This window comes from Muntiacus reevesi, chromosome 3, assembly GCF_963930625.1.
Source record: "Muntiacus reevesi chromosome 3, mMunRee1.1, whole genome shotgun sequence".
Lineage (NCBI taxonomy): Eukaryota > Metazoa > Chordata > Mammalia > Artiodactyla > Cervidae > Muntiacus > Muntiacus reevesi.
The window spans coordinates 132,029,346-132,052,252 of record NC_089251.1 but is presented as its reverse complement, the minus strand read 5'-3'; the positions used below and the strand labels follow the sequence as shown (position 1 = coordinate 132,052,252).

General features: G+C 46.5%; 1 protein-coding gene across 5 annotated transcripts in view; it reads left to right on the top strand.

Annotated features, from left to right (window-relative positions):
• Positions 1-22,907, top strand: part of SMARCAL1 (SWI/SNF related, matrix associated, actin dependent regulator of chromatin, subfamily a like 1) — a 51,739-nt gene that overhangs the window by 15,505 nt on the left and 13,327 nt on the right. For 4 of the 5 annotated variants that reach the window (XM_065930618.1, XM_065930617.1, XM_065930614.1 and 1 more), the window contains exons 7-12: positions 2,408-2,594; positions 4,994-5,144; positions 6,075-6,233; positions 7,642-7,707; positions 15,407-15,547; positions 18,933-19,151. In XM_065930618.1, the coding sequence (XP_065786690.1) occupies positions 2,408-2,594; positions 4,994-5,144; positions 6,075-6,233; positions 7,642-7,707; positions 15,407-15,547; positions 18,933-19,151 (923 nt within the window). The remainder of the gene's footprint in view (positions 1-2,407; positions 2,595-4,993; positions 5,145-6,074; positions 6,234-7,641; positions 7,708-15,406; positions 15,548-18,932; positions 19,152-22,907) is intronic. The other variant, XM_065930616.1, reaches the window with a different exon arrangement.

The following is a 22,907-nucleotide window of genomic DNA, read 5'->3' as shown; positions in this document are numbered from 1 at the left end:
TTTCATCAGGTATCCGAGTGCTAAAGATCACTAGGATTAAAATGAAAATGGGTTCTGAAAGCACATGGAGTGCTCATACTCTTGAAGTATACAGAAATCAGCACGCTCTGATTTAATTTGGAAGCTTACATTGTATGTCGGCATCAGTATGAACACTCTCTCTCTTATTAAAGCCATCAGCGTTACCTAATTTCTTATCAGAGTGATGCTACTCATGCAAAGGGTTCCCAGAAATATGCTGGGAAAAGATTGAAGGCAAGAGGAGAAGGGGGAGGCAGGGGACGAGATGGCTAGGTAGCATCACCGACTCAATGGACATGAATTTGAGCAAACTGTGGGAGATAATGAAGGATAGAGAAGTCTGGTGTGCTGCAGTCCATGGGGTCACAAAGATTCGGACACGACTTAGTGATTGAACAACAACCGAAATATTTAGGGAAAGACAAATGGATTTAAATATATTGAAAATGCAGCACAGGTTAAGGTGGCGGTAGATGGCTCAGCCTCCATGTTCACTTCAGTATTTGCAACTGGCAGTTGATGGTTGTGGCCGAAGGCTTTTGGAATACCTTGTGGGGAGATTAAGAACACATGATCATGTGGGACAGAGAACCGTCAGCCTTAGAGTTTCAAGTAACCTGGGGTAGAAATGAAATGGACCCAAGTTCTCTCTTTGATTCCTTCGCCTGGTTTCCTGGAGAATCCAGTGAGCCCCTTGGTGGGTTACGACGACTCTCCCGGGGCGCCCCTGAGAGGTAAAGGGTAAAGAGCAATCGAGGATCTGTAGACAGTGGTCACTTTTCTAGTTAGATTTTTTGATGGAAATGATGAAAAGGAAACGTCTTGAAAACTGCAACTGTGGCTGTGACCACAGGCTGTGACTGGTGGTTTAATGATATTCTACTACCAGGGATTTCAGGCTCTGTCTTTTCTCTCACTTTAAATTTTAACTGATGTTATCCTGCCTTCCCCCACCGTACAGAATTCTGTTTTATTTGAAACTTGAGTGGTTTTTTTTTTTTTCTGTTTCTTTATTGAATAAAGAGGTTGTGTTTTGTTTTTTCTTTTGCAATCAGGTGAAGCTCAATTCCTTCAAAAAAGAAAAATCAATGCGATTACTTTGCTTTCATTTCCATGTAGACCCTAGGTCATTTGTTTTTCCCAGCTGGTTTAATGGCTCTTGACTAGAAGAGGTCTCTCCATCTGTTATGTTGGAGTGTGGAAGCAGCACATGTGGAAGGAAAGGAAAGACCCTGAAATATAAGCTTTAGTTCAAAGAGAGTCGTGGCCACTCCAGTGTAGACTCTCAGCTAAGCGGGGGTTGGTGAAGCTCTTTTGTAAAGGGCCAGACAGTTCGTATTTCAGGCTTTGTGGGCTGTGCCCTCTGTCCCAGTGACTCAGCTGCACCGTCAGGCAGGACAGCTGCCACTGACTGTCCACTCACGCATGGGCACAGCTGTCTCCCCACAAACTTTATGTATCAGAACAACAAGTATGCTGATTTGGTCCACAGGCCACCTCTCCCAAGAGGAGATGATTTTTCTCTTATGGAAAATGTCCAAAGTGCAAGGCCATGTGCATTGTCGTCAGTCGGTGGCCTTTACATGGACTGTGCCCTTTGTTGGTAGCACTCCTGTCCCACTGATTTTTCCCCCTCCCCTGCTACCCCACCTCCCGGCTTGTGACATTATTTTATTTTTATGGGTTTTTTTGCTTTTATTTATTTTTAATACTTTTTATTTTGTATTGGAATATAGCCAATTAACAATGTTGTGATAGTTTCAGGGGACAGCAGAGGGACTCAGCCATATACATGTATCCACATTCCCCCATGCTTCCCTCCCATCCAGGCTGCCACAGCTACTCCTCTTTCTTAGAAACACCTCACAGTTTTTCTGCATGGACCACAGTGCTTTCTTGCCTGTGGACAGCATGTAGCTTAAAGTTCTCCGTCTTCTCAAACATCAAAACCAAAATAAAACATAAGGAGAATGAAAACAAGGCAAGATTTATTCATTCTAAGTCTTGCTTTAACTGGGCTAATTTTTGAAGAATATGGGTCCTTATTTATTGAAAGGGAATGCTAAAATAATTTTTTAAATGATTTTAGGTTAAAAAAGATCAGTCACAAAAATATGTTAGTTCTTTCCAGTGTTTGTGTAGTGTAGTGAAAATCAGTTTTGCATTACTGATCACCCTCTTGTTTGTAGACGTGAGAAACAGAGGGAGAAAACTGGTGCTCTGCCATGCATCTGTCAGCAGCCAGTTTTCTCTCCATTTACTTTTTTGAAGAACGTGTTACACTGCAGAATTCCAGCCCTTGAACTTTGTATCTCAGAGCCCCTCCTGTTTCTCCCAGAAGTCTTGGGCATTAACACTCCAATTCTTACACCTCTGTTCTTTCTAGTGGAAAGAGTGCGCTGCCTTCCACAAGTTCAGCTGGATCCTCTGCCCAAGACCCTCACCCTGGCTTTCGCCGCTCAGCTCCAGAAGACGTCTCTCTCTCCCGTGGCAGACATCCCCGAGGCAGACCTGTCCAAGGTGGATTCCAAGCTCGTGTCTAGCCTGCTGCCCTTTCAGAGAGCTGGAGTCAAGTAGGTTCTTCCTCTGTCTTGTGCTCTCCCTCCTGTTCAGGTTTATCGATCACCATGAACTAGGTTCAGATGCTCCCTTTTTAATGAATATTCCTCTTTTACAACCTTCTGAAAGCACTTAGGGATTAGAATTAAACAGCCCAAGTGTGCCATCACCAAAGCTTGATTGTAACCATTGATTTCAAATTCCCTAAGTTAATCAGGGAATTCCCTAAGTTAATTCCCTAAGTTAATCCCTAACCTAGACAGCATATTAAAAAGCAGAGACGTTACTTTACCGACAAAGGTCTGTCTAGTCAAAGCTATGGTTTTTCCAGTAGTCACGTATGAATGTGAGAGTTGGACCATAAAGAAAGCTGAGCGCTGAAGAATTGATGCTTTTGAACTGTGGTGTCGGAGAAGACTCTTGAGAGTCCCTTGGACTGCACAGAGATCAAACCAATCAATCCTAAAGGATATTCAGTCCTGAATATTCATTGGAAGGACTGATGCTGAAGGTGAAACTCCAACACTTTGATCACTTGATGCGAAGAGCTGACTCATGTGAAAAGACCCTGATGCTGGAAAAGATTGAAGGCAGGAGGAGAAGGGGATGGCAGAGGATGAGATGGTTAGATGGCATCACCGACTCAATGGGCATGAGTTTGAGTAAGCTCCAGGAGTTGGTGATGGACAGGGAAGCCTAGTGTGCTGCAGTCCATAGGGTCGCAGAGTCGGACATGACTGAGCGACTGAAATGAAGTTAATCGGGACTCTGGATGGCAAGGGTGCACAAACTCTACTTGAAATAGTGTAAGAAGTAACGTATGTGTCCTTGGCTCATGCCACCCACAGGCCCACTGCTCACTTTCCCAACTGGGTTGGTCACTGGCTTCCAAAGGGCAGAAATGCTGTTTTCAGGCAATTCAGAAAGACTTGTGCAGCCTGGAGTTCTTGTAGGCCATGCCAACTGCTGATCAGAAGAGGGGATGTCCTGCGTCTTTTCTGTGTAAGCAGGAAAGCAGAAGAACTAGTCAGCTCGCTCATCAGGTTCCTGAGTAAATGATCAGTTTTGCAGGAATTCCGATGCAAGAGGAGTGGTGTTTGGAGCCGGAGACCAGGTATCTGGCATTCAGAGATCCTTTTAGCTTTTCCTTGATTCATCATGTGGGTCAAGCAAGTTACTGTCACTGTGTCTTGTTATTTTTCTCATTTTGGGGAATACTAGTTATAAGAGAGACACTTTCCCAGCAGTTATGATGGCACCAAGCGCTGTTTTAAGTTTTTTAGACATTGTGAATGCCTGCAACACTCTCTGGAGTAGGTCTGGCTGTTATTCCACGTGACAGCTGAGGCATGAGGAAGGTATAGATCACTTGCATAAAGGCGCACAGCTCCCAGGTGCTGGACTTGGAATCCCAACCCAGGCCAGTGGGGGTCCAAAGGAGTGGAATAGTAATCCCATGCCTTATTCACAAACTGTTAGCCAGGGCTACTGCCCTGGAGGGTCAGGGTCACGGTTGCAGGCTGCTAGGTGATGAGCCACAGTGCCCCTCCTAGACCAACATTCTTGCTCCATCCTTCTCTCTGGACATCATCCTTTTCTCCAGTGTTTTCTGTCTTTGCCACGCTTATGCATACAGAGTCCTGTCTGACCTTGAGAAAAGCCATATTTTCACCCCACCATCTTTCCTTTCTTCCCTTCCCTTCCCAACAGATCCTTCCCTGACAAGTGCGGCCCTCCCAGCCCCTTTACGGAGGCTTTCCCACTCTCTTCCCTTCCATCCCGTGGGCCTCACCTGCACCAGGCAGAGAGCAACTCATCTTATTGGAAACTCCACCCACTCCGCTCCCATGACCTAATGGTCTTGGAGCTTCTCCCTACTCTTTGACTACACATTTCCCTGGTAGCTCAGCTGGTAAAGAATCCACCTGCAATGCAGGAGACTGCTGTTCAATTCCTGGGTCGGGAAGATCCACTGGAGAAGGGATAGGCTACCCACTCCAGTTTTCATGGGCTTTTCTTGTGGCTCAGATGGTAAAGAATCTGCCTGCAATGTGGGAGACCTGAATTCACTCCCTGGGTTGGGAAGATCCCCTGGAGGAGGGCATGGCAACCCACTCCAGTATTCTTGCCTGGAGAATCCCCATGGACAGAGGAGCCTGGCGGGCTACAGTCCATGGGGTCTCGAAGTCGGGCACAACTGAGTGAGTAAGCAGAGCACGTTGTGCCTGTTTGTAGTCTTCTCTAGACTATTACCACCCTGCCCCCTGTTTGGCCCCTGTCTTCCTTCTTGGGGGAGAGGTCTCATGAACAGGTAGCCCCCCCAGGCAGCGGTGTGGCTTCCCGTGATGTGCGATGGCAGTTTAACCACCATCTGGGGGTGTGCCGTGGTGTATCCTGACCTCGTCCTCTTCAGTTTCGCTATAGCACAAAGAGGCCGCCTGCTGCTTGCCGACGACATGGGCCTGGGGAAGACCATCCAAGCCATCTGCATAGCGGCCTATTACCGGAAGGAGTGGCCGCTGCTCGTGGTGGTACCGTCATCCGTGCGCTTCACCTGGGAGCAGGTCAGTTCTCCTGCTGTCATCACATTAACAAGGACAGTTTTCCTCAGAGTCAGAGTCACCACATGACTGTTCGGGGGCAGGACCCAGGGAGCTCGGAAGCTCTGTGTCAGCTGAGGGCGAGAAGGGAGATGAGATAGCCTCCTGAGGCCAGGCCCCTGGGTTTCTGAGTTGGGATCAGGCCAGGCCTTCAGGAAGGAGAGGAACAGTCTTTCCAAGCTCCAGCTCACCTCCGTCTGTCACAGACGCTTCCTGAGCGCCTCTGGTGTCGCTGCTGACAACAGCTTTCACTTAGGTTTCAGAATAGTTTTGCTCCCTTTATTTCCCTTAATCCTTACATAGCCGTGTGCAATAGACACGAGATATTAACCCCACTGACAGATAAAAAAACTGCCCCTCGAAGAGGCTAGGCACCACGCTCACTGCTAGTGAGGGGCGGTTCCGGGACCTTGAGATCACACCTCCTAACTGGGGGCTCGGGCTTTTACACCCGAGAAGCAAGTGGTGTGGGCAGGAGGTGCTCTGTCTGCCGGGCAACTTCATGGCTGAAGAACCCAACACGGCCGTTGTGTTGCTGCTCAGCCAGGAACTTGTCTACCATAAACCCAGGGATCAGAGTGATCCTGTGAAATGAACAAAACTCTCCATAAGCAGACGCGGTGAGGAAGGAAGACGGGGTTCATCGTCTGTAGCTTTCCCCAGCTTCATGCTACTTGGAGGCAGCTGTCGGCTTCCTCAGGCTACGGCCATTCATGGGGATGGGGTATGACAGATGCAGGAGGGTTGGGGCGGGGGGTGGAGACCGAGTGTACCGACAGGGGGCGCTCACGTCGGTCCACCTGGAGAGAGTCAGTGATGGCTTGGCGGGGGTCCCAGCTGGCGGCTGCCGGGCCAGAGCCTCACTTGGGTTTTGTTCTCTCCTGTCACCCCCAGGCCTTCCGTCGGTGGCTGCCATCTCTGAACCCAGTCGACATCAGCGTCGTGGTGACCGGGAAGGACCGCCTGACAGATGGCTTGGTCACCATTGTCAGTTTTGATCTTCTGAGCAAGTTAGAAAAGCAGCTAAAACCCCCTTTTAAAGTTGTTATCATTGTAAGTGACTCGACCAAGTCTTTCAGAACTTCCTCCCTGGGGAAACTCTCCCTGAAAGCTCCATGAATGTCCACATCTGTAATCTCATGGAACCTCCCTAGGTTTCTAGAAGAGAAATCACTGGCTTCATTTTGTGAGGAACTGGTATTTCATTTCTCTCAAATATCAATTTTCAGTCCTGGCTATATATTAGGGTCTTCTGGGGGCTTTTTGGAAAATGGTGATCTGCTGGGTCTGTGCTGGGGGTTTCCAGCCCGCCTCTTCTCCCCACGGGGGGTCACGACGGAGCCCGTGGACCCCGGACAGCCCAGAACTCCGGGAACTGCAGCCTGGGCAGCACGGGCCTGCGCCTTCATCTGCTGCTCTCTTGTCGGCATGACCCGGGCGTGCAGTTCAAACAGTTAATAGATTTTCTTTCAGCCGATATAAAGATGTTCCCTCCCACCGCGAACACATACACACAAAACCACTCGTTACCCTTTTTTGGAGACGCTTTCAGAGTCTTGCTCCCAGTTGTGACAGTATGTCTTGTAGTTGCCACTTGCTGTCTTCTAACTCCTCTCATGCTCCGGAAGGAAAGTCTGGAGAGGCTGGCCTCCTCTCCAGCATTCAGCGTGTCCACAAGGCTCACAAATATAACCCTGAAAAGATGCTAGTCTCTCCCATCCCCACCCACATCCGGCCAGCCCACGCCCTAAGTCCAGGTAACAGATGGTCTGGGGTGGAGCATGCAATGGATGAATTCCAATGCAAGTTTATCCTCACTTCTCCTCTTGGCAGAGCAGGCGAACCCTATGCCTCCAGGTGACATGAAAGGGTCTTTATGCAAACGTGTGACTGGAAAATTGCCAATGGTATTTCCCTCCTCTAAAAATAGGATTCTCAGTCGACAGTGGCTCCCCAGACCTTGCTCCTCGTGTTGTTAAGTGCACATCTCATCTAGAGAGAGTGAAAGGGAAGGGCTCTTAGAAAGCTCTTGGTGAGCCTCTGAGACATACGCATCAATGAGGCTGCACTGGAGGCTCTGCCTCGGGTTTCCCGGCAGCAGGTTGACTGCGAGGGAGCCGCCTTCATCCGTTTGCTCAGCCAACTAGAGGGTCACCCCTTGCGCAGGCAGGGAGGGAGGAGGTCAGCCCCTGGCCTCCAGGGAGCCATAGCCCAGCAGGACACAAGCACACGCAGATCGTCACAGTCCATCCCAGTGCCTTACGAGACGTGGGAGCCAAGGAGGTGCTCTGGGAGGGGACAGGAGATGGCGCAGGACACACCCAGGTCCTCAGCACACTGCTTAGTGGGAGGTGTGTCTTAGAAACCGGCAGAGAGGTTTGCTCAGTGCAGCCCGCGAAGTGCGCTCTCTCCGTCCCCGCAGAGGTTGGCCTTGTCCACTTATGCGACTGTTTCTTTACAGGATGAATCCCACTTCCTCAAAAACATTAAGACCGCCCGCTGTCGCGCAGCTGTGCCGCTCCTCAAGGTGAGTGCCGCCGAGGGCAGCCTGGCGCCTGAGCCCACGGGGTGCTGAGATGCACTGTGTTTTGTGTGGGCTCGACAGGGGCCCAAGGGGAGCAGGGGCTGCAAGGCTGGGGCTGCAGGCCACGGACATGACTTAGCATTGCCTCAGGGCATCTCTACTTAGGACTTCGGTCCTGGATTCACTTTTCTTCCTGACGTCCTGCTGAGGAGCTAGGGGTCAGAGGAGTTGTCTGTCTGTCATACATGAAGACCTGTTGAAGGTCACAAGTCGGGTCAGGATTCACTCTGGACCCTCCTTGGGGGCCTCCAGGACAAGGCAGAGCTACAGCCTCCAGCAGTGTCCTGCTTTAACTGCTCAGGAGGACCTGCCTGTCTGCTTAGGGGTTTGCGGGGCAGAGCTCTTGGTGTGCTGGGAACCAAGGGCAATCAGTTATACAGACTCAGAGCTAAGTGTGGGTATCAGCTGGGTATTGTGGGTATCTGCCACAAAGCCGAGACCTGCTTTATAAATATTAGTAAGATGATACCGTTTTCTGGGGCCATCCTAAGGCTGATTTGTTAACAGAAAGGTCAGCTGTCCACATCCTTTTCTAGGGTGGTCTGAACCTGTCTTGAGTCTTTTGTCTGCTTGAGTCCTGGCTTCCAGGCAGAAGTTGTGTGTGTGTGGTGTGTGTTCTGTGTTGTGTGTGTAGTGTGTGTTGTGTGTTTGTGTGTGTGTTGTGTGTGTATTGTGTGTTGTGTGTGTGTAGTGTGTGTATGTGTGTAGTGTGTGGTGTGTGTGTGTGGTGTGTGTGTTGTATGTGTGTAGCGTGTGGTGTGTGTGTATGTGTGTGTGGTGTGTGTGTGTGTGTGTAGTGTGTGTGTGTGTGGTGTGTGTATGTGCGTGTGTGGTGTGTGTAGTGCAGCTTTGAATTGATCCAAAAGCATTGTATTCTGACCTGTGGTATAAGTGCCATGTTGCGTGTGTCACACAATTTGGTGTCTTTTTTTGTGTGTTCCAGTCCCTCCACTCCCAACAGGGGGAAAGCCCCAAATTTCCTTCCATTTTTTTTTGTAGTGAGCTTTTTCCTCCTTTAGGAGAAAAATATTGTGTAATTGAAAAAGTAGTCTTTCTTCTCATAACACAGTGAAAATATCTCACAGATGACTCTGGAGCAATCTCCTTTGATTTGTATGAACTGAGCAAACAAAAGTGCCTGTTTATCTTGGGCTCTAGTAAGGTGGCCTTTGGGTTGCACCATCGTTTTAAAAACTGCAGCTTTTATTGCCTTAAAGAAGCTTTATTGTACTAAACTGGAGAAAACTAATATGCTAAACGTTGGTGAAACTTACTAGCACTTGAAAATTTTTTCTGACTGCCCACAGAACACACTCAAGTATCTACTCATTTCAAGTTTGTTTTGCATTCAGAATAACTGGTAACATGATACATCTTCCAAAGCAGGATTGTGTTTGCTCCAGACTTACAGGTACTTTACTTAAAAGCTTCATTCTCTGCTCAAGTTACCTATAAATGTTTATAGGTTAAGAGCCCTTTCTGCACACACATAAATGAAATGTTTTTCCCAGAGTGGTGACCCTTGTTTTGGGAGGTTTTAATGTTTTCTTTTGAAAAATGTTAATAGACTTTGGTACTGTGGTTTCAATATTAACAGCCATAACTAAAATTAAATCTGTACCCTTGATTGTCTAGACAAAAGACACTGCACAGTAGGCCGATGCTATCATTAAAGATATACTGGGGAAGCGTCTTGGCCACCGTCTTGTTAACGCACTCATCGCTTGGCAGGCAAGCGGGCTTGAACATTGGCTTCTGAAATATGTGCTTCTGAGCCAGACCTTTTAAACAGTGTTAATATTTTTCATATCTTGGGTATATTTCAGAGTGACACATTTAAAACAAATTTTTAACTGCGAGCTACTATATATTACTCTGGATTTACCGTAGAATTTGGGTGAATTAACGTTTCAAAATAGGACCCATGAATATAGCCTGTTCATGGGTGTCTCAAAACCATTGTCATCCATAACATTGACTTTGCATGGTGCTGGACTGTTGGCACCTTGGAGTGGGGGTGGAGGATGAGGCATCCTGTGTTAATTCTATTGATCAGACCTGTCATCTCTCTGCTGTATTTTCATCTAGATCAGAGTTCCTTGACCTTGGCACTGTTGACATTTTGGGCTGGATAATTCCTTGCTGTCCACAGGGCCATCCTAGGCATTGTATCAATAGGATGTTTAACAGCGCCCCTGGCCTTTACCCACTAAATGCCACTAGTACCCCCAGTTGTGACAACCAGAGTTATCTCAAGATATGGCCAAGTGTCCCAGGTGGCATTTGTGGCTTGTGAAAGTTACTCAGTCGTGTCCGACTCTTTGCGACCCCATGGACAGTAGCCTTCCTGGCTCCACTGTTCATGGAATTCTCCAGGCCAGAATACTGGAGTGGGTAACCTTTCCCTTCTCCAGGGGATCTTCCCAACCCAGGGACCGAACCCAGGTCTCCCACATTGCAGGCAGATTCTTTACCAGCTGAGCCACCGTGGAAGCCCAGGGGCAGGAGGAGGGAATTATGCCTCCCCATTTCTCTTGAGAACCATTGATCTCGATGCTCTAAGGAAGTGAGTCAATCTAGATATTTTTTTGGAATAAGAAAGAGTTGGGAAGAAGTAAAATAATACCTTTGAAAAGCCACATAAGGGCCTAATTTAATACCACTTGATTAGTCCCCTCACTCCACTCACGCATCTCTTAGAACTACATTCTGTTAATTAGTATGTCAAGATTTTCAGCAGATGTTCATGATGAGGTAATTAGGTTACATCCCACTGTCTGTGAGACAGCCAGGCCTGAGCATGTGGGATTCATGGATGGAAACAGCAGCTACATGCAGAGGACGTGTTGTAGGAAATTGGTGTCCTTGTACCCTGGGAAAGGTGGCATCTTTCTTTCCCTATGGCACTGTTTTCCCAGACTGCTAAACAAAGTGGTTCTATTTTCATTTCCTGTTGACCCTTGAACAATGTGGAGGGAGGTTAGTCCGCCTTTAACTTGCTTATAGTTAGTTGGCCCTCCGTATCTGCAGTTCCCCCACATCCTCAGATTCATCCGTGTGGTTGACTTTTCAACCTGCTGTTGAAAAATATCTGCTTAAGTGGAGCTGTACAGGTCACACCCATGTTGTTCAGTTGTGTGAAAGCCAGCAAGACAGAAAGCTATAGAGAACACAACTAAAACTAAAATCATCTTGGGACTTCCCCAGTGATCTGGTGGTTAATACCAAGCTTCCACTGTCAAGACGGGTGGGGATTTGGTGGGGTGGGGCTCAATCCCTGGTTGAGCAACTAGAATCCTGAATGCTGCATGGCATGGCCACAAAAAAAAAAGAAAAAAAAAAATAGAATCACCTTTCATCCCTCCCAACAAAGAAAACCTCTGTTAACAGTTGTGTTATTTTTCTAACATGTCAGTTGTAGGACAAGATCGTTTTTAATGGCTTAGGAACATTGTGTGGTATGGACGCATCCCATAATTTAACCCTTAGCGTGGGACACTGTTTAGCTATTATAAATAATTCTGCAAGTGAACACCATCCATATATTCATAGCTTGTATACCTTGTCCTCTTAGGACAAATTCCTACATTCAGAATTTCTGGGTAGTGATTTTACCTTTTGATAGCTGCCTCTGAAATTCAGTCTGGCCATGCATCACCATCTTCACTCCTGCTCAGCCCAAATCATCACATGGTCTTCTTCTCCACGTGACCTCAGCCCTGAAGGGTGTCAGACTTCTCCCTGTTGAGCTGTGAGGTGTGTGTTTGAGTTTTCTTTAGTGGTGTTTTATTTACAGTGCTTTTTATTGTTAAACCAGTTAGATTATTTCTGTAGAGAAAGAAAGAATCCCGCCATCCTTCCTAATAAATAGCTGTTTCTCTTGCTGTGTGAGTCCTTTCATCTCTGTTGATTGGCCAGACCAGATGAGAATAGTGATCTAAGGTGTATGAGTTTTTTCTTTTCCTTTTTCATTAAAGCAGTTTCACCAGATGGCATATTCAAATAGTACAAAGGAGTGTACAATGAAAAATAACTTGTGCTCACCTTGAATCTGCAGTCCCTTGGTTTAGTTCTAAAAATTGGTCTGTGCCCCTGTCAGGACGTGATGTGTGTTTACTCTCCCTCCCTAGAGTATTCTACCGCTGTTTTTTACCTGTCTTTTTCCCCTTGATGATGTATCTTGGTAATCATTCCATTTCATTACTGATGACAGGATCTCATTCTCACAAGTAGTTTTCTACTGCATAAATCTGTCGTAATGTGTATCCTCCGTCCCCTTTTGGTAGATTTGTAGCCAGGCTCTGGGTGTTATATGCAGCACTGCGTGCATGCTAAGTTGCTTCAGTCATGTCCGACTCTTTGCGACCCCATGGACTGTAGTTCACCAGGCTCCTCTGTCCATGGGATTCTCCAGGCAAGAATACTGGAGTGGGATACCATTCCCTTTTCCAGGGGATCTTTCCAACCCAGGGATCAAACCCGAGTCTCTTAATGTCTCCTGCGTTGGCAGTTGCATTCTTTACCACTAGTGCCACCTGGGGAGCCCTGTAATAAACACTCTTTCAGAGCAAGTGAAGTGTGTTAGTCTCTCGTTTGTGTCCAGCTCTTTGTGACCCTATGGACCATAGCTTGCCAGGTTCCTCTGTCCATGGGATTCTCCAGGCAAGAAGATGGGCGTGGGTAGCCATTTCCTTCTCCAGGGGATCTGCCTGACTCAGGGATCAAACCCGGGTCTTCTGTACTGTGGGCAGATTCTTGACTGTCTGAGCCACCAGGAAAGCCCTGTGGCCATCTTTTCATTGTGATATAAAAGCAGGGAGCAGGAAACCCAGTCCCTCTGCGTTCTGAAGAGATGGCTCTTTGCCTCTTCAGGTCGGAGGGGGAGTGGTATCAGGGTGGTCCGGCTGTCTGCAGGAGGAATCCCCTGCTCCTGAGAATCACCTGACTTCTCTCGACACTAAATAGAAATCTTTTTTTTTTTTTGCATTATTCCATTGTGGGGTTCTTGGTTTTGGTAAGAGTTAACTTAAGGCATTCAGTTTAGCGTGGATTTGTGTAGCTGTATGCATTTATACTCTCCTAAACCGGGAGTTCCAGAGGTGGAGAGTGACATCTAAACCTTGAGCAGCCGGGCACGATTCACAGCCTTATGCATGACAGTGATGACAATAAACGTGTTGGGGCTGAGCGGTTTAAATCATTCCATAATAGATGAGATACCGTATTGGTTTCTTTTCAAAGCTGGCCTTTTTCGTTTTCCATAATGCTGCCTCTGCTTTTTAACACCCACAAGCATCCATTTTCATCGGTCCCATCATCCCCTATAGGGTCTGGACAGTATATGGGAAGGCTGACTCCACATTAACTCTGGCCTGTAACTACCTGGCAGAGAACACTGGAGTTAATTTCTATCAGCTGATCTGTGAGCTGCTACCCAGACTCCATCCCCAGGCTATAGTAGCGGTGATGACAACGATGTGGAGAATAGGTTTGGGTTGATGAGCTGATTTGCTCTTACTGATAAGACTTTTCATTTCTCTCCTTTCATTGAAATGGTCTTGAGCTGAGGCAAGCGAAGCTACAAGCGTCATTCAAGAAGCTCATTGTTATTTTAATGAATCTACATCAAACCTTGCAGGAAATTAGAAGGCCTGGGTAATTGAACTGTGGAAAATTATAGCTGGAGAAATTCATAGCTCTCCTGTCATAATGGAACTCGGTATTGGTGGTTGCTCAGAGGGCAGAAGTGCATGTTGAGAAATGTATATATTGTATATTTATAAAGAATCATTTTTCTTCCCTCTGTTGCACCTTTATTTATTTATTTTTATGAGGCCATGTATCCGTCTGAAAACCTAATTTCCTCCCCTAGGTGACTGACTGCATGCGATTGCCTTATGCTGCTGTCATTAACTCAAGGTTACAGTGGTCAGCAAGCTGTTTCTAGACAACTGAGCCCCACAGTAGGGTCCCCTCCCAGAGCTGAAATGCATTTTACCTCCAGTGATCTTTGACTGTTCTGCGCTCTAGTCTAGTGGGGAGTGTCTCCTTTTTTTTTTAAATCTCACCCTCTTTCTCATCTGAGTAAGAAGTAGGATTTGGGGTCTGATCTCCTTGGGTCAGGTGGATGTCAGGGTGATGAGGAAGCTGAAGCCTGTCATTGGAATCGACCAACTATTTGCACCCATCCTGCCCTTGGATGAGTGGGCTGCTGCAGGCCTGGACTGCGTTTAGGGGAGATGGATCCAGGTCCCACCTTTTAAAGTCCTTATTAACCGCAAAACAAACTTGAATCAGGGATCTCCAGGCTCAAAGCATTGTGCAGCTGGGTTAGTGACCACTTTCTTGTTTTTGTTTTATCTGTTTTTCCTCTAGAGAAAATCAAATAGAGGCTTAACACACAGGCCATCATGGATTCTTTCTCCTGGGAGTGAGAAAGGGCTGGTCCTAGGTGCCATTGTCTGATCACAGGTTCTGCTTGGGTGTCAGAAATCCATCCTGGAAAAAGTTCAGAGCTGCTGCAGTCTCCCATGCTTCCTCTTCCAGTGCTGGATTCTTCATGTTTACTCTGCCATCCCTAGGACACTGTTAGCTTCCTTGTCAGTATTTTTCAGCATACAGTGAATACCTACTGAGTGCTTCCTTTATGCCAGCCACTGTGCTACAGCAAATCAAAGGGAACCCAGCTCAGTCCTTGATCCCAAGAAGCTTGCAGCCTAGTTAAGGGAGTCAGACAAGATAGAACTCAGTGCAAGGGGCTAAGTGCTTATATAGATGTGGACTGAGGGCGCAGCCAAGGCAGCTTAGAAGATGATGCCCATGGTATATATACACCATGGAATATTACTCAGCCATTAAAAAGAATTCATTTGAATCAGTTCTAATGAGATGGATGAAACTGGAGCCCATTATACAGAGTGAAGTAAGCCAGAAAGATAAAGAACATTACAGCATACTAACACATATATATGGAATTTAGAAAGATGGTAATGATAACCCTATATGCAAAACAGAAAAAGAGACACAGATGTACAGAATAGACTTTTAGACTCTGTGGGAGAAGGTGAGAGTGGGATGTTTCGAGAGAACAGCATGTATATTATCTATGGTGAAACAGATCACCAGCCCAGGTTGGATGCATGAGACAAGTGCTCGGGCCTGATGCACTGGGAAGACCCAGAGGGATCGGGTGGAGAGGGAAGTGGGAGGGGGGATTGGGATGGGGAATACATGTAACTCCATGGCAGATTCATGTCAATGTATGACAAAACCCACTACAATATTGTAAAGTAATTAGCCTCCAACTAATAAAAATAAATGAAAAAAGAATGCAAGGACATACTAAAAAAAAAAAAAGATGACACCCAGCCTCTTACAGGGGTCCCACCATGAGGTTCTCGAAGTACACGTGTTCTTTCTCTCTGATCATGATCTTCGCCTAGAGTTCCAGGCTGCAGCCACACAAAGCCCTGGAGTGATGCCAGTCTTAGTGTGTTTGGAATCTAGATCTGCCTTGGATCTAAGATGAGTGAATTGGGAAGCACCTACGGTCAGAATGCCAGGAAGCGAAGTGGGAGGGGGTCGGGGCCATGCCCTGCGTGTCCTCTGCGGGCCTCAGCGTCTTTGGCTCTTTGTGTTCTAGGTTGCCAAGAGGGTGATCTTACTGTCGGGCACGCCAGCCATGTCCCGGCCGGCAGAGCTGTACACGCAGATCCTCGCCGTCAAGCCGACCTTCTTCCCTCAGTTCCATGCCTTTGGACTTCGCTACTGTGGGGCCAAGCGGGTATTTATTCTCCGTTCCCTCTCTTCCCCACCCACCCTTCACCCTGATTGTCACACTTTCCTATTTTATTATTTTTTAATACCAAAAACAGTTTGTATTGGGGTATAGCCAAGTAACAATGTCGTGATAGTCTCAGAAGAACAATGAAGGGATTCAGCCATACATATACATGTATCCATTCTCCCCCAAAACCTCCGCTCCCATCCAAGTTGGCACATAACATTGAGCAGAGTTCCATGTGCTATAAAATAGGTTTTTGTTGGTTATCCATTGTAGATACAGCCGTCACACTTTCCTTCTTGTTCCTTCTTTTCGGCCATGGTGTGATCAGAAGGGGCCAGCCGTGGAGCTGGATTCAGATTTTAGCTCCGCTTTGCCACTCACTCTGACCTTGGAGTGTCCTCTATGGTGAGACAAGAGGAGCCCCTCCTAGTTCTAATGCTTGATAGTATTTTCTGGTAAAGCAACCAGTGGGTGGTGCGCAGGTGCCTGGAGCCCCGAGAGTCTGCAGCTCTTGCCCGACTGGAGGGCACTGAAGTGAGCTTGGGTGAAGCCAAGGCCCTCCTACTTGGCGCACAGAAGACAGAGGACGCCTTTGAACAGGTGGAGTGGGGAGCGTGGTCTCAGGCTGCCCCGGCGGGCTCACAGCAGTGCCCCTTGGCTCGTAGATGTTGACTCATGATGGTGAACCGCGTCTGGTCCGCAGGCCGGAAGCCTCTGACCTACAGATGATTCATCTGTGGATACAGAGCCAGAGGAGCGGCTGCCCCTGGAGCTGCAGTTCAGAGAGCCACAGTCCACCCAGCTTCTCTTCTCCAAAAGGGCAGAGCAAACCTTATAAACACAAATGCTATCGTGATTTCTAAAACCTCAATTTTTTTTTTAATTGAAGAAAAAAATTAATGATGAGGGAAATAAAAGAGTGGAAAAAAAAGTTGGATGCCACACGTCCCCTTTACTGTCCGAGCCACCGAGGAAGCCCTCAGACTTCCCCCTTAGTTAATTACTCATTCTCCTGCCGGCTTCTTTCTTGCGGGTGGTGCCCCTGTCGCAGAGGCTCTGGCTGGACTCAAAAGCCTCGTTACTTCAGACCTCAAGGTTTCCTGTTTGGTGACCAAATCACAGATATGCCAAGCTGCTGTTTGCATGGCTGGCCCTGACACTCTGGAGAAGTGACGGCCCCCCACGCCACCTGGGAGAGAAGAGCCTCGCTCTGCAAGTTCATGACATAAAAAAGATCATCTGCCTTATTTTAAAATACTTCCTGAAAAGAGAAAAGCTTTCCAAGTACTTTAAAAATATCCACTTATATTCAAACAAAGTACTTATCGTGTAACTTGTGGAGCCTGGCAAAGTTAATTGCACACCATTTTTAGCTGGTCACTGAGGCAAGAAATTTCTGTCCTTGAACGTATTTAAAGCCGTACTCTTCTTTAACTAAGTTTCCCTGTGGATCAGTCCAAATTAGATTGGACACGGTTGTCTTGATCACTCAGAACTCCCATGTGTGATTTGTACCTCTGTCCTCTTTGCAAGCGATCCACTTTCTGCAAAGGATCTTCTCCTTCTCGACCGTCTGGTCCCTGGTGGTGTCTTGTTGAGCCAGGGGTGGTAGGAGCTAGAAGCAGAGCTCATCGCCTTTACCACCACGTCATCCCTCTCTGTGTTCCTGGCCCCCATCTCCACAGTCCTTCACATCCTCAGATTCACCCTTTCCCTCCTCCTTGCTGCCCCAGCACCCGAGAAAACAAAGTTAGTGCTTCCCCCATCTTTGTATCCTTCCTTCCACTTAGCCCAATATATCCTTCCTTCCACTTAGCCCAATATATCCTTCCTTCCACTTAGCCCAATACATCCTTCCTTCCACTTAGCCCAGTGCCTGCTCCCTGATAAGTTTTCAGTAAAAGCTTGCTGAAGTGTAGTTATTCCATATATTAAAACCTTTGGTATTATCAGGTTTTAACCTGCAAGATTAAGAGCTGATAATATTAGAATGTTGGAGCATGATACATAAATTAATTATGATATCCATTTGTTCCTGGCATGATTTTAATATAATGCAGCCAGTGGGCCAGATCTACTTTTTTTTTTTTCAGTTGTGGCCAGATTCTTGCAATAAGAGAAGCCACTGAAGAGAACGCCCCATACTGAGCTCATTTTCAACCCCATGGTGTGAAGGCATTTGCTGAGAACTTCCAGTTGATTTCAGAGCATTTTTCCTTTTAAAAAAAAGAAAGAAGCAGATTTTGATCATTTTATTTCTCTACCTTTGGCTCTCTCTTCCTGTTCCCAGTTTAGCAAAGGACACCTGCCACATCTCCACCATTATACTAGGTCCACTGGCCCTCGAAAATGAGCAAGCCTAGCTCCCTGCCCACGGTGATTCACAGTACAGAGTGGGGTGAGGCATGAGGGAAAATGAGCAGCTGAAACCCTAAGGCAGCAGGAACCCCGGCTCCCTCATTTTCTACAAGACCGTAGAAGTCATTCCTATGTCTGGTAAGATTGTTAGCGAAGGGCAGGGTTTTTAATTGGTAACGTTCCCTCTAGCTGTATGGCAGGAAGTAGGCATTCTCACTCACTGCCCCCTGTGAGCTGCTGGGTGAAGGAAGCATTGTTCTGAAGGACAGCCTGGGTGCTCTAAAACCCACCTCTGGTGTCAGCCAGGTGCGGCTGCATGTGTTGTGGGTTCTCCCCTTCTGTCCCCACCATGCCATCACCATGGCCTCTGGGATGGCATCCACCAGGTCATGCTTGGTGAAACCCACTCTGGGGAGGCACAGCTTTGTAAATCGCTGTTAACCCCATCAAATGAAGACATCACAGCATCGTCTAGTACCTTGGGCAGTGGGCTCTGTGGGGGAAGCCCTGAGGAAGAGTCTTCCTGCATTTGATGTATGGGAAGAGCCTGACAAGCTGAATATCTTGTTTGTTCTTTTTTTTTTTTTAATATTTATTAGGTTGAGTCAGGTCTTAGTTGCAGCATCTAGTTTCCTAACCAGGGATCAAACCCAGGCCTCCAGCATTGGAAGCAAGGAGTCTTAGCCACTGGACCACCAGGGGCGTCCCTCTCGCTTGTTCTTGAATGTAACGGGCACCAAACCACTTGACATCTTGCCTTTGCTGCTAGAAAGCTTGGCACCAAATTGTGGGATGCCGTGATACACATTTTTGGTTCACCTCATTCCCAACTTTGCTTCTCCTGTTCCCTTGCTGTGTCTCATTTGTATTCCTGGAGGTTTTATTCATCCCTCAAAGCCAGCTGAAGTTCTGTGAAAAAGGCCAGGGGAAGAGAGCGTTGTGAGGAAGTTGTCCCTGCGGGTCACAGCCCCGTCCCCGGGTCCTGAGGAGCCTCACGAGCTGTGTCTCGGTTCTGCCTCCACAGCAGCCCTGGGGATGGGACTACTCCGGCTCCTCCAACCTGGGCGAGCTGAAGCTCCTGCTGGAGGAGGCGGTCATGCTGCGACGCCTCAAGGGCGACGTCCTCTCCCAGCTCCCAGCCAAGCAGCGCAAGATGGTGGTGGTCGCCCCGGGCCAGATCAGCGCCAGGACCAGAGCCGCCCTGGACGCCGCCGCCAAGGAGATGACCACCAAGGACAGAACTGTGAGTCGGGGCAGCAGGTGGGGATGTGGAAGTCCACATGGGCACTGCCGTTCCTTCCCGTGAGAGGCGCCGTGGGGGTGACCAGAGTCCCCTGACGTTGTCTTCCTGTAACATCTCCCCGCCTCCCAGGGCCAGGATGGTGAGCCCGCTTCATTTCTCAGCCTACCTAGTCTGCTCCCCAAATCTCTCATGAGTTTTCAGCTTTCTCCTTGGGTAGATCACTGTTGATGGACAGTCATAAAAACAAACCCCAGGGGAACGACAGGATGGTGACACATATTCTGAATGCCTCAAAGAAAGTAGGAACTTGCATTTAGTATATTTCGAGGGTACCTCTGTAGCTCAGTTGGTAAAGAATCTGCCTGCAGTGCAGGAGACCCTGGTTCGATTCCTGGGTTGGGAAGATCCCCTGGAGAAGGAAATGGCACCCCACTCCAGTCTTCTTGCCTGGAAAATCCCATGGACAGAGGAGCCTAGCGGGCTACAGTCCTTGGGGTTGCAAGGATCGGACATGACTTAGCAACTAAACCACCACTGTCTAGTCACAGGTGTTAGAAATTAATCCTATGAGTATTTGGTGTACCAGTTAACCCTCTAACCATCCATGTCACTTACTTTAATCAAAGTAACAAATTAATATTTATATAACAAAGAGTTTTCAAACCCTCCTACCCTTTAGTCCTCATTACAGTCATCTATGGTTGGCAGGAAGTTGGCACCTCCATTCTGTAGAGAGGGAAACTGAAGTTTATAGAGACTGGGATTTGACCAAGGTCTCACACCTACTCCACAGCAGAGCTGAGGCTGTCCCCAAGCCTGTTAGCTCTGTATTTTAGGGCTCTTTCCACTACGGTGGCTTCATCTTTTCCAAACACTTTCGTTTCATATCTGCCTTTAGTGTCACACTGTGCAAAGTGCTATAAAGTAATCCATACCAGCTCCGTTTTTGTCCTCATGGGATAAAAACCATGCAATTTTCATTCCCAAGAAAATAACAGTCATTGACATTTTTTGACATTATCATAAAGCATTATCTGGGCTTGGTATTACCCTGTATACAGAAACTTAGATCTACATGAGATACCAGCCTCCTGGGAGAGTACAAAATAAATAAAATGGCAAGAGACAGAATGCATGATTCTTGTTTTTAATGTTATTTTCCCATGTGATGAGCAAAACTGGCTAGTAGCTTTTAAGAAACAGTGTAGGATTTTGCACTGATATTAATACCTTGTCTGGCTATGTTTAATTTATACTGTGTTATACACAATAATCTGGGTGGCATGGAGGAAATGAGCAGGCATAATCTCTTTGCTGTGGAATTTTCAAATAAAGTTCCATAACATCACTGTGGACATACAGACCAATGGTTCTCAAATTATATTTCCGTGGAACTACCAGAACTAAGATGTTCTGTTGCTAGAATCAGCGTCAGTGGCCTTTTCTAATTTTTAGACATAAAAACTCAATGAATGGAAATTTTTTCTTGATTTTAAGCTTTTTCTTAAAACTTTCTTAAGCCATTAACAAGTCTGCTAATTTTTGCCCATCAGTGAAATCTACCAAACAAGAAAACCAATGAACATGTATAGCATACATACTATTAGTGGAAAAAATTCAGATGCATGTTATTTTTAGATGCAAAGGTCTGAATGTTTATAAAATGCTTTATAAAGTATTTTAGTTCCTTGTATGTGTGGTGGAAGAGAGTCTATCAGTATTTCATGGGAGTCTCCAGAGAACAGCCTTGCCTGTACCAGTTCACCTTTTGAACCAGATGGAGAACAGCGAGTGTAGGCGACTGACAAAGCAGTCAGTGAGAATTTGAATTGAGGAGGAAAGTCATGTTAAGTGGTCAAGAGGTAACTGTCAATTGTGCAGAATAGCCAAAAAATGTATGGGAATCTTGAACTTAGTGCAGCAAGGTTTGAAAGGATTTTTTAAACTTTATGCCAATGTGTGTGGTTAGGTGAGTGGCCCTTTATGATTTCAGGTGTTACCTGCACATTTGATTTCTGAATAATAGGGAATGATGTGAAATTGAGTAGGCTGAGCCATGGAAATCAGGAATCTTGGATGTTTATGACTTCCCTTGGCTATGCTGCTGCTCCTGCTGCTGCTGCTAAGTCGCATCAGTCGTGTCCGACTCTGTGCGACCCCACAGACAGCAGCCCACCAGGCTCCTCTGTCCCTGGGATTCTCCAGGCAAGAACACTGGAGTGGGTTGCCATTTCCTTCTCCCGTTGGCTATGCAAATCCCTTAAATTCTTTGGGATTTGTTTCCTTCCCTGTAAAGGGAAGCCACAACCTGCCTCCTAGGTTTGGTGCTGGAAAAGTACGAAGGGCTGGTAGCAGTTGCCCTGAATCCCACCTGTTGTGTGATTGTTGTCACTGCCTCTTCTCCCCAGAGTCTTAAAACTATGTTGCAGATTGTGAAAACAAACCCTAAATTGCATTGTAATTCTTTAAGAATCCAGTGGAGAAGAGCCCTTGAGTTCTCAATACAGTGCTTGAGAATTGCTCTGTGCTTCCTTGATGTCATGGGAAATTTAAGTTTATCTTTAAGAGAGAGAAATTGAATAGATAAAGATTGCCTTCAGTATGTGCTAAGATACTGTATTCTTTTTGATAGGATAAATTCTTGAAAAATGTTGTTTTCTTTTGTCTTCTTTAATGTAAATTCATTTTTTATAATGGAAAATCCAAGTAGCAAATGAATTTATGAGCATGAGCCTTTAGAACATCAGAACCTTTCTTACCATAAAGCCACAGATTTAGTGCATTGCAAACCATGGATCCAACTGGGAGCAGTCCGTCCCCCACTTAACCCAGGAAATAGAACCAGTGTCTGTGGGGGCTTGGACCAGATGGCCATCAACATGCCTTCCAAGCCCTGACTGACTGTGAAATCCTGAATTGAAAGAGTTAAACTGGAGAATCATGGTTTTGTGGGTTTAGTCTGTGAATCTGCAGAAAGGACCCCACCACCCCCATTTTTAATAGTGACTCTGCAGCCGCAAGTTTCCCTGCGATTTTACACATTATGGTGGTTCAAGCAAAGCACTGCTGACCTGTCAAAAGGCGGTTCTTTCTTTGTTCCCTCACACCTTCCCATCCAGAGGACCACATTTTTTGAAAAGCTTTAAATCACAGAAGCCCAGGTGAAGCAGCCAATTTATAAAACATAACATACAGTGAAAGCTTTTTCTCATTTTCAGCTGAAATAATAGATAGCTCTTCACCGGCTAAGAAAAGCCGACTCTAATCATCCTTTGTCTAAAGCCGTTTTTTGATCAGCAGGACCAGGAGCAGAAAAATGGAACTGGTCCATGCAGACTTCCTGGGGATGGTATCAGCTCACCTTTCTGCTGTTTGACAATCCATTCAAATTCCCACACAGAGAAAGAAATTCAGAACCCCAGTGGATCTAATTTAATAAAAGTCTAAGAGGCAGGAACAAAGAATGCAGGTTATTTAAAATTTCCCAGTCCAGGGCTGGCAAAAGAAGTAAGATAGTTATTGAGCTAATATTATGTCTACTCAGTTTGGGGAGCTTCTTTTTTTTAAAAAAAAAAAAGACAAACTATTAATTTCTCCTACATTAAAAGTACAGCAGCTTTCTATTGTATAAAGCCTGATAAATAAAAGTGCTTATAATATGTAGCGTTTATCAAATGTTTTTTATCACTGTACTATAAAAAAGATTGGACCCATCTTTTGATAATTTTGGCATATATCATTTAGGTAGCTTTCCCC